The sequence below is a fragment of the Otolemur garnettii genome, unplaced genomic scaffold (assembly GCF_000181295.1).
Source record: "Otolemur garnettii isolate 467f Iridium unplaced genomic scaffold, OtoGar3 scaffold00035, whole genome shotgun sequence".
NCBI lineage: Eukaryota > Metazoa > Chordata > Mammalia > Primates > Galagidae > Otolemur > Otolemur garnettii.
This window is the reverse complement of record NW_003852430.1, coordinates 5,422,682-5,432,293: the sequence shown is the minus strand read 5'-3', so window position 1 is coordinate 5,432,293 and position 9,612 is coordinate 5,422,682. Positions and strand designations below refer to the sequence as shown.

General features: G+C 38.6%; 1 protein-coding gene across 2 annotated transcripts in view; it reads right to left on the bottom strand.

Moving 5' to 3' along the window:
- The window catches only part of ZNF451 (zinc finger protein 451), a 91,588-nt gene that overhangs the window by 77,036 nt on the left and 4,940 nt on the right, over positions 1-9,612 (bottom strand). The window contains exons 3-4 of one of the 2 annotated variants that reach the window (XM_012805084.2): positions 4,949-5,029; positions 725-3,229 (exon numbers count right to left, since the gene is read on the bottom strand). In XM_012805084.2, the coding sequence (XP_012660538.1) occupies positions 1,733-3,229; positions 4,949-5,029 (1,578 nt within the window). In that variant the 3' untranslated portion in view covers positions 725-1,732. Of the gene's footprint in view, positions 1-724; positions 3,230-4,948; positions 5,030-9,612 lie in introns of those variants that run through there. The other variant, XM_003789663.3, reaches the window with a different exon arrangement.

Below are 9,612 nucleotides of genomic sequence, written 5' to 3'. Positions count from 1 at the left end.
AAGCTTCTCATAAACTATTAAAAAGCGGGGCACCAGGGAAAATGTCAATCACCACTGTGCAAGAACCACAGTAAGAACAGAAACCACATAAACCCTAAAACAGTGCCATATTACACTAACAGAGTACTAAAACACTTTAATCAAGCAGATAAAAAAGGGCAGAAGTTACAGAATTATGTCTGTCAATTAAAAAAAATTTTTTTGGCTGCCAAGCAAATACTAGGTGTTATATTCAGACTCCTCCAAATTGACATTTTCTCCATTCCTGAAGTCATGCTACAAAGACAAGGATCTAAGTGCTAATACACCACACAGCCACTACCTCGAGATTAAAGAGAAGATACTGTAGGACATATGACTGAGGTATCTGCTGCCAGTTCCAGTATGGCAGAAAATTATTACTGGGACCAAGTGGGAGCCAAAAGGTAAGCCGTCTCTTATGGTGAAGAGTCTGACTAGATGAAGTGACCAATTAACCAGGAACATGTCACTGAAGTTTTGATTTCAGCCTTTCAAGAATTATTAATTTTATCACTGAAACAGATATCCAGAAACAGACTTTGTGGATAATCTCTTCAACACATCCAGATATACTTTAAACCTTAAGGACTTCTCAATAAAATCTAGATTGATGGCACCCTATTTACGACAATTAAGGGGACCAGATTGTCAGGTATGTTTAGAATTCTTGCTAGTTCAGATTTGCATGCCTGGATGATGTGAATAGCATCCTTTACTTCCAGGGCACTCATGTGCATACCTTTCTTATATTTAGAGTGTGATGTATTATCAAGCTCAAAACAACTGTTTTAGAAGGTGGGTTTAAGAAGGCCATCTTGGTGAAAGGCCTAGGTTATAGAGTGAAACAACCATTACTGGGTCTCTTAGCTTGTTGATGTGAGAGCTTGACAGATCAAAGACTATTAGGATTGATTACAATAAAATATTCTCTCACATGTAGCTTTATGAGTGGTGATGGTATGTGGCCCATCAGAGTCTTGATGAACAAAGTTGCTGTGAAAATTTCTACAGAAACATTATAGGTAGGAAAGTTTTTTTCCATCTGGTGTCCACAGTAGACCTGTGACATCTAGCCATTCCAAGTGGAAGCAAACAGGATTTGGCAAAATTTGATTTGAAGTCCAATTGGCAGAAAGCTTCATGGCCAATTCCGAGCTTGAGAGTACTGCGAACTCTTGTGAACTGATATCTTGATGTAAAGAGATTGTTAACACTCAAGATTTGTCATTTTGTGAAGATCTGTCAAGCTGAAGCCCAAACAAGGAAGCACTGATGACCTAAAATGAAGGATTTACTTCTGGTTTTAGTAAACAGAGATCTAAAAGTAGGTTATTTCTACATCCAGAAGCTGTCAGTCCTCAGTTTACCAATGAGATTTTCCTGAGGAACAAATCTATGTATTTTTCTTTAAACACAAGAGGATTCAGATTCCTGAGTGCCCTCTTCTGGACTTATTTGGACCAGAAATAACAGACAAGTCTTTGTCCAACTTTCCTTACAAGAAAGTCTCCACTGCCCACTTGGCCAATAAAGAATAACTCTCTTATTCATATACTTCATTCCAAAAGTCTAGAATTCAAATGTCAGCTGTGGTCACTCCAGACATGCATTTTGTTTTTGAGATAACTTCCTACCTGTAGATCCTGTTTGTGAACGAACAAGTAAATAGTTAAGATCTTGGATGATTAGTCTGCTGAACTTGAACACGTTATCAATTCTTGTACCCATGGCGTTCTGGAGACTCTCCCTTCTTTCTGTATCTGTAAGGGTGGTTTCGGGGTTTGTACCAATCCCCTCTGGAGTATCCTCTATTATGATAATGTGCTTTCTGGTCATGACTATAAAAATAACGATGCTGGTTATAATATTTATTGTGATCTTTATAGTCATTTTCTTTTATACTGTTTCCTTCTGCAATAACAGCTTTTACATCTTGTCCAAAAAGGGAAGAACCATCAAAGGGCAAATGAGAAATCTTCTCCTGGGTTTTCTTAGTGAGAGATGTAAGTCGGAGCCAGGCTTGCCTTCTGTAGTCTACTGCCATGGCCATAACTCTAACTACAGAGTCCATTATGTCCCTAGTAGTGCAAAGCTGCCAAAGGCCTGCATCCATACCATCAGATATTATACATCTTGCTTTTCCACGATCAAACTCTGGGTCATGGACCAGATCTTCCATGTCTTCCCAGAGTTTACGCTGATATTGAGTCATATAGGCCATGTAGCTAGCAGCCCGGGCTGCAATGGAGGCAGCATGGTAAAACCTACAACCCATGACCTCCATTTCTTTTGAGGTAGCATCCAGAGGTGATGTTGTATTTCCTCTTTTGCTGTGCTCTAACGCTTCAACAATGGGGCCCTCAGCTGGTGGATTTGGTTGAAAAGGAGAGGTATCCTTGGCCACAGGATATACCCTGTGTCCCATGAAGGAAGAAGGATGGCAATCAGCAGGATCTTTAAAAACCTCAGTGGTGGCAATCCTCAGAAGAGGATGTAGCGGAGGAACCAATCGTTTTTTAGAGGTCACACACTCAGGCTTCCCTTCACATGATTCTGTTTCAGACTGTAGTGTTACCCTCTTTATGACACCTCTTTGTTCCATTCTCTTCAAAAGACCTGTGAAACTAGATTGGCTGGGATCAGCTGGCTGCCCTTTGTCATCAGCTGATGGAGATTTGCAATCTGTTTCTTCTTCAACTGTGGATAAATTTTCTTCCTTAGAGGTGGAGATGTCCCAAGGAACCGAGGAGTTCTCACTTGGCCTAGAATGATGAAATCTAAAACAGCTCCTGGACTGCAGATCACGTATCACTCGAGACATCTCAGCTACTTGTGTCTGGAGATAGAGGATGGCATCTTGTCCATTCTGTGTAGCTGAAGAAGATTCTACAGGTAAATCCTCCTTGACCTGAGAAGAGGTCAGAGATTCCTGGGGGACCAAAAGTGGAGATGAACGGAGTGTCTGATAATTTTGTGATGATTTAAGTGTCTCTGTGTCAGAAATTTTAATATCTGAATTATTTTGATCATTTTTCTGGATCTCCAATGAATTCTCAACAGAGGATGGTTGAGAAACTATCCTTTGTGGACTGCTGGAGCAACTCCCAGAGGAGGAGCTGCTGTCTCCAATGATAAGAGGAACATTGCAGCTAGAGCACATTTCTGGGCGATGATTCTCAGAGGATGGCACCTTAGATTCAGGCATTCTCTGGGTTATCCACATGAACAAGAAAACCAAGGAAGAAAAAAAATATGCTTTTAATATGTTAACTTTCAAGTGCAGAGATGCATGTCCAGTAAGTAGAATTCAATTTTTAAATTATTATAATTAACAGTGAAAGATGTAATCCACTAAAGGTCAGCAAAGGAATCAAGAAGTCAAATTCACAAGTTTTATTACCCCAAAGACCTAAACATCAACTACTGGTATTAGTCTTTGAGACTCTGTTTATGAAAAAGGAGAAAAGTAAAAACAAGCTCAGTTTAAGTAGTGCTATCCTAGCCTGCTGCTTGGTCTTGTGCTAGGATAAGAAAAGGTGGTAAAACCACTGGTAACAATTAAAAAAAGAAAAACTAATTCCATTCAACATATGTATATCAGCAAGTGTAAGCTAGTGATGGCAGAGAGAACTTAAGGAAAATTCCACTAAAAGGAAAAAATATCTAAAACTCATTTAAGTCCCTTTAAAAATTCTGTCATTCACTCTCCATGAATAACAAAACTTTCTAATTTACAATCCTATTTCACAGTTTCTAGTTATTAAGAAGCTTACATATTTGTTACTTCATTCATCCTCACAACAACCCTGTGAGGTAGGTATCATTCTTATTTGAATAAAAAACTGAGATAAAAAGGTTAATTAATTAATTCATAGTCACAGAATTAGTAAAGATTAAAGCTAGGACTCAAACTCAAATATTTTGATTCCACGTCCAAGTCTCAATCCACTACATCATAGAGCAAGAAGCTCTCTAGTCACCGGAACAAGAGCCAGGTGTTCTTTAACCCAAGGAGACAACAGCCCATCAGTAGAAGTCTGGGCTAAGGCAAACGTAAATAAAAAACAAGATTGCTACAAAAGGCTCAACTAGTTCAATTCTCAGAGTAAGGGAGTTTTGGGTTAAGGGTCAAACCCACAACCAGTCCAGTGAGATAAGTAACTCCAAATACGTGTGATGAAAGAGGAGTTTAAAGGGATGATAACTAAAGTAATATATCATATATAATAAGCCCTTCCCCACATTCCATTTCCTAAAGGATCATTACAGTTTCCTCCAAGATAAAATAAATTTTCTGTGGTCACACGGTTCTGGATGCAAAGGATCCAGTTCTATAGGGTACTTGAACAGAGTATAGGAAAGGAAAAAGGAAAGAGGAGCCAAAAAGCTTGCAGTTTTTATTTCATTTCCCTTTTACCAGATATTACCTTTAAGGATTAAAGGGTCCCAGAGTCATGTTATCTTTTCACATTCTCAAAGAAGAACAAAATTCGAAGTAGATGTTCTGAGCAAAGGAACCCTGGACTACCTATGATGGCCCATTCTAACAAAAATAGGACACTCTCTAAAGCACTATAGCTCACACAGTCATCATTATTTGATAACTTTTTTTTTTTTTTTTTTGAGACAGACTCTCACTTTGTCACCCTCAGAAGAGTACTGTGGCATCAGAGCAACCTCCAGCACTTAGGCTTAGGTGATTCTCTTGCTTCAGCCTCCCAAGTAACTGGGACTACAAGTGCCTGCCACAATGCCCAACTATTTTTTTGTTGCAGTTTGGCTGGGGCCAGGTTCAAACCTGCCACCCTCGGTATTTGGGGCCAGTGCCCCACTCATGGAGTCACAGGCACTGCCCTGATTTGATAACTCTTTTAAGAGAGTATCTGTTAACTGACACAAGAAATACAAATCAAATTAATGTACTTACATCACTACGAGAGGTGCTAGGCTCATCATCATCACTGCTGACCAGATCAATGTATTCAAGAACAGGTCTTAATGGTCCTTCCTATAAAAGAAAGGAGCAAATTTATAAGTCATAAACAGCTATTTAAACCAAACTAGCATTTAAAACAAAATATATATTTTGGTTGAGATTGGCAATAATTCCTCTGAAAAGGAAGACTTATAGAGAATAACAACAACAGCAACAAAAACAGAAAAAAATATTCAGAATACAAAAGAAATGATAAGGCCTAAAAGGAAGAACCTAAACCCCTGTAGAACATTAAGGCCCTATCAATGGCTTGAAAAGGAAAATTAATACAGGAATAGCGCTATAAGAATACGAATATTATGGTCCAATTTTTTTCAGCAGGGATGGCTATCAACAGTCTGTTATGATATCCAAGCTCAAAACATGCAGTTCTTGGACTAACAGTCTGCTTCACCTTCCACCTCTACAGAGTCAATAATCAAACCCATTATTTCTTTCTATTCTTTCCTTCCATCTATTCATGCTTATTTTCTCATAAGCAAGGCCTTGAATGCCATGCTTAAAATTCCAGATTTTACTTAACAGGAAAAAGCAAACCAATAAATACTAAGATGAGAGTAGCATTATGAGAACTGTGCTTCAAGAAGATTAATCACACAGCAGAGTATAGAGAGTGGGAAAAGCTATATAACTAACTCATTAAGACAGATAACTAGTGATGGCAAGAAGTATATGGTGAAATATATTCAAGAGAATATGGGTAAAATGGAAAACTAAAAAGCACTGTCTACTGAAAAACAGTAAAACCTAAAAGTCAAAGTGGTCTCAGAGGTCTTAAGCTCTAATGACTAGCAGAATACTAATACCATTAAGTATAAGTTTGGAATACAGCAACCAAGCTGATATTCTTTTGCACATAATGAGGTTTAAGTACTAGTGGTGCACAGGAGGTTATCCACCAGAAGCAGGAAATGCAGGCCTTTAATCTGGGAGTATGAATATACCTGGAAATAAAGATTAGGGATTTGTTCCCCTACAAGATTATTAAACTCTAGAACTGGATAACTACAATATTACCTCAACAAAAAGTCATGAATGCCAAATGTGACCAAAAACACAGAGCACCAAGAGAATGCCACTGAATTTGGCAACCAGGTATTTCAAAATGCTTTCGAGAGAGAAATTTTCAGCAAAGTAAGGTGCACAGAAGCCAGGCTCTAAAAAATCAAATACAGAATGAGGTAGAAAAGGCCATTAGCAGAGATGATTCTTGGGCCAGGCGTGGTGGCACAAGCCTATAATCCTAGCACTCTGGGAGGCCAAGGCCAGTGGATCACTTGAGCTCAGGAGGTGAGACTAGAGTGACAAGCCATCTCTAAAAAAAAAAAAAAAAAAAAACCTGGGTGTTCTGGTATGTGCTTGCAGTCCCAGCTACTTGGGAGGCTGAGGCAAGAGAATAACTTGAGCCCAAGAAATTGACGCTGCTATGACCTAGGACACCATGGCATTCTACTAAGGATACAAAGTGAGACTCGGTCTCAAAAAAAAGATTATTTTTTTGAGCAATCCAGTATTTTGGAAATGAAGAGAAAGGAACACAAGAAAACAAATATAGCTGAGGGAAAGATTTCTTAAGATAAGGAGTAAGGAACAGAAGCTAAGATCTAGTTAATGATCCCCTTCTTTTCTGCTATGACTTACATCCAATCAGGGAGTTGCTATCCTTTGGAGGTAGCGATCCAGACACCAAGATAAAACCAGAGGGCAAGGCTCAGAGCCCATAGCACAGCAACACACCTGGAGGGGTGGCAGGTTTGAACCCAGCCTGGGTCAGCTAAACAACAATGACAACTGCAACAAAAAATAGCCAGGTGTTGTGGCAGGCGCCTGTCGTCCCAGCTACTTGGAAGGCTGAGACAGGAGAATTGCTTAAGTCTAAGAGTTTGAGGTTGCTGTGAGCACTCTACCAAGGGCAACACAGTGAGACTTCTGTCTCAAAAAAAAAAAAAAAAAAAAAAACAGAGGGCAAAATTCTGGGCAGGAATCTGCAATAAAGGAATTAGAGGAGTTTTGCTCAAGCTATAAAGATGAAAATAAAAAGAAAAGGCTCGGCGCCTGTGGTTCAAGTGGCTAAGGCGCCAGCCACATACACCTAAGGTGGCAAGTTTCAAACCAGCCTGGGCCCGCCAAACAACAATGATGGCTGCAACCAAAAAAAATAGCCCAGCGTTGTGGCGGGTGCCTGTGGTCCCAGCTACTTGGGAGGCGGAGGGCAGGGACTCGCTTAAGCCCAGGAGTTGGAGGTTGCTGTAAGCTGTGATGCCACGGCACTCTATCCAGGGGGATAGCTTGAGGCTCTGTCTCAAAAAAGAAAAAAGAAAAAGAAAGGAAAAGGGCAACAGATATTCTGCCCAGATAAAGCTGAGTTGCCTGTTTTAAGACTAAAACCCACCTCCAGTTTTAAGATTGTCAAAATCCTACATTCAATACAAGCAGGTAAAGCAGATAAAAATGAAACAGCTTTTTATACTGATATAATCACCTCAGTTTACTCTCTTTAAGAAATGCATAGAGGCAGGAGTAGAGTCCCAATAAACAGAGAGTAGGTAAAGAAAAGAGGGAGATTAAGGAAGATGACAGGACACAAATCAAAAAGTAAAAACAGAATACAGAAAATGGCCACAAATAGGATTAAAAAGTATCTGTAGAAAAAGCAGAAAGGGCAGGAATATGGTAAGATGAGATAAAACTATGAAAAATTTACTACTGGGGTAAACCACTAGACTGATAAACAACCATTTTTGAACTTCAAAAGAACAATTTCACATGATTCATACTGAGAGAATAAAAAAGAATCAGGGTAGAAAATCTAAAACTGAGAAAAAACATAGAAGTACCTCCAAGGAAAAGATTACTTACATAAATAGTGTGTACTTTTTCTAATATTCATAGTAGATATGGAAAAACTTTCAGTATAATGAATTCTAGGAATTAAAAGATATAGCAGGCTTGGCGCCTGTGGCTCAAGCAGCTAAGGCGCCAGCCACATACACCTGAGCTGGCGGGTTTGAATCCCGCGCAGGCCTGCCAAACAACAAGGACGGCTGTAACCAAAAATAGCTGGGCATTGTGGTAGGCGCCTGTAGTCCCAGCTACTTGGGAGGCTGAGGCAGGAGATGCGCTTGAGCCCAGGAGTTGGAGGTTGTTGTGAGCGTGATGCCATGGCACTCTACCCAGGGGGATAGCTTGAGGCTCCATCTCAAAAAAAAAAAAAGATATAGCATGCCATTTATTTTACTATTAATAATTAGCCCTCTATCACGCAATGTGCTAACCTTTTCATGTACATTATTTCTTTTAATCCTCACAATTGCTTTACAAGGTAAGATATGAATTATTACTATTATCCCATCTAACAGATGAGAAAATTGAATGATATACACCTGGATCTCTAAACACACAATTGACTGTGTGGTCACTATAATTCTGAGGTAGTTCAAAGAATAAATACTATTTCTTAATCAATGTTTATTATCTAAGTTTATGAGCGAATACATTTTTTCTTCCTTCAATAAGATAAAAAGGACTATCCCCTATTGCCCCCACTTCTGAATATTTCTTTTTTTTATAATTTTTTTTTTTTTTTTTTTTTTTTTTTTTTTTTTTGGCCAGGGCTGGGTTTGAACCCACCACCTTCAGCATATGGGGCCAGCACCCTACTCCTTTGAGCCACAGGTACCACCCCTGAATATTTCTTAATGATGGCTAAAAGTTACCAGTTCCTCAAAAGAAGCAATGTTTATATAATGCAAATAAAGAAAAATAATGTATTATATTTATAATTACTACTTATATCTTTAATAAATATAAATACACATGATCCTCCAACTACAAGGTATTTTATATCAATATGCTCTATCCATCCACTAGTAAACTATCATTCCCACCCCTTCTTGTACCAATAACAGAAATCAAAGAATTCCACACCTAATGCTATACCAGAGCACAAGCACAACAAGACAGTTTAGAAATGCACTTGAATTAATATTCTAACTTTAAAAAATAAAGGCTCCATTTTACTAAACTAAACAGAAAATATGAGTAACAGACCTAAATGAACAGTTTTTGTTAGGGTAACATTCTTTCTTGATTTTGGTGCTTTTTACTCAGGTGCATTGAAATGAAATGAAACAAAAAGCTTTCATTCCTGTTATTAGAAAACTACTTCTCAAAGCCAAAATACCAATTTCCTACTAGCAGCAAAAAGATATCATACACCAATACACGGTCTATTTAAAAAAGTACTTTACTACAAAGAATTCTCTAAAACAGAGAAGATGCATTTGACCATAAATCCAAAACTCTAAATAATTCACATTTTTTCCTAGCTAGGAAAGTTAGGGACATTGTTTACTTTTGCAGTCCCACCCAGCTCAAAAATTTCAAATGGTTCAAAAATGGCTACTTTATATTTAAATCCAGCATTAAGGACCTATACCTTCTCTCTCCCACTTAAAAAACACCTTATTTTCTAGAATTCCAAATAATCATTCGGCTTTCTCACTCTCCTAATTTTCTTCTGTTTAAAATACCCTCTTAGGCTCGGCGCCTGTGACTCAAGCGGCTAAGGCGCCAGCCACATACACCTAAGGTGG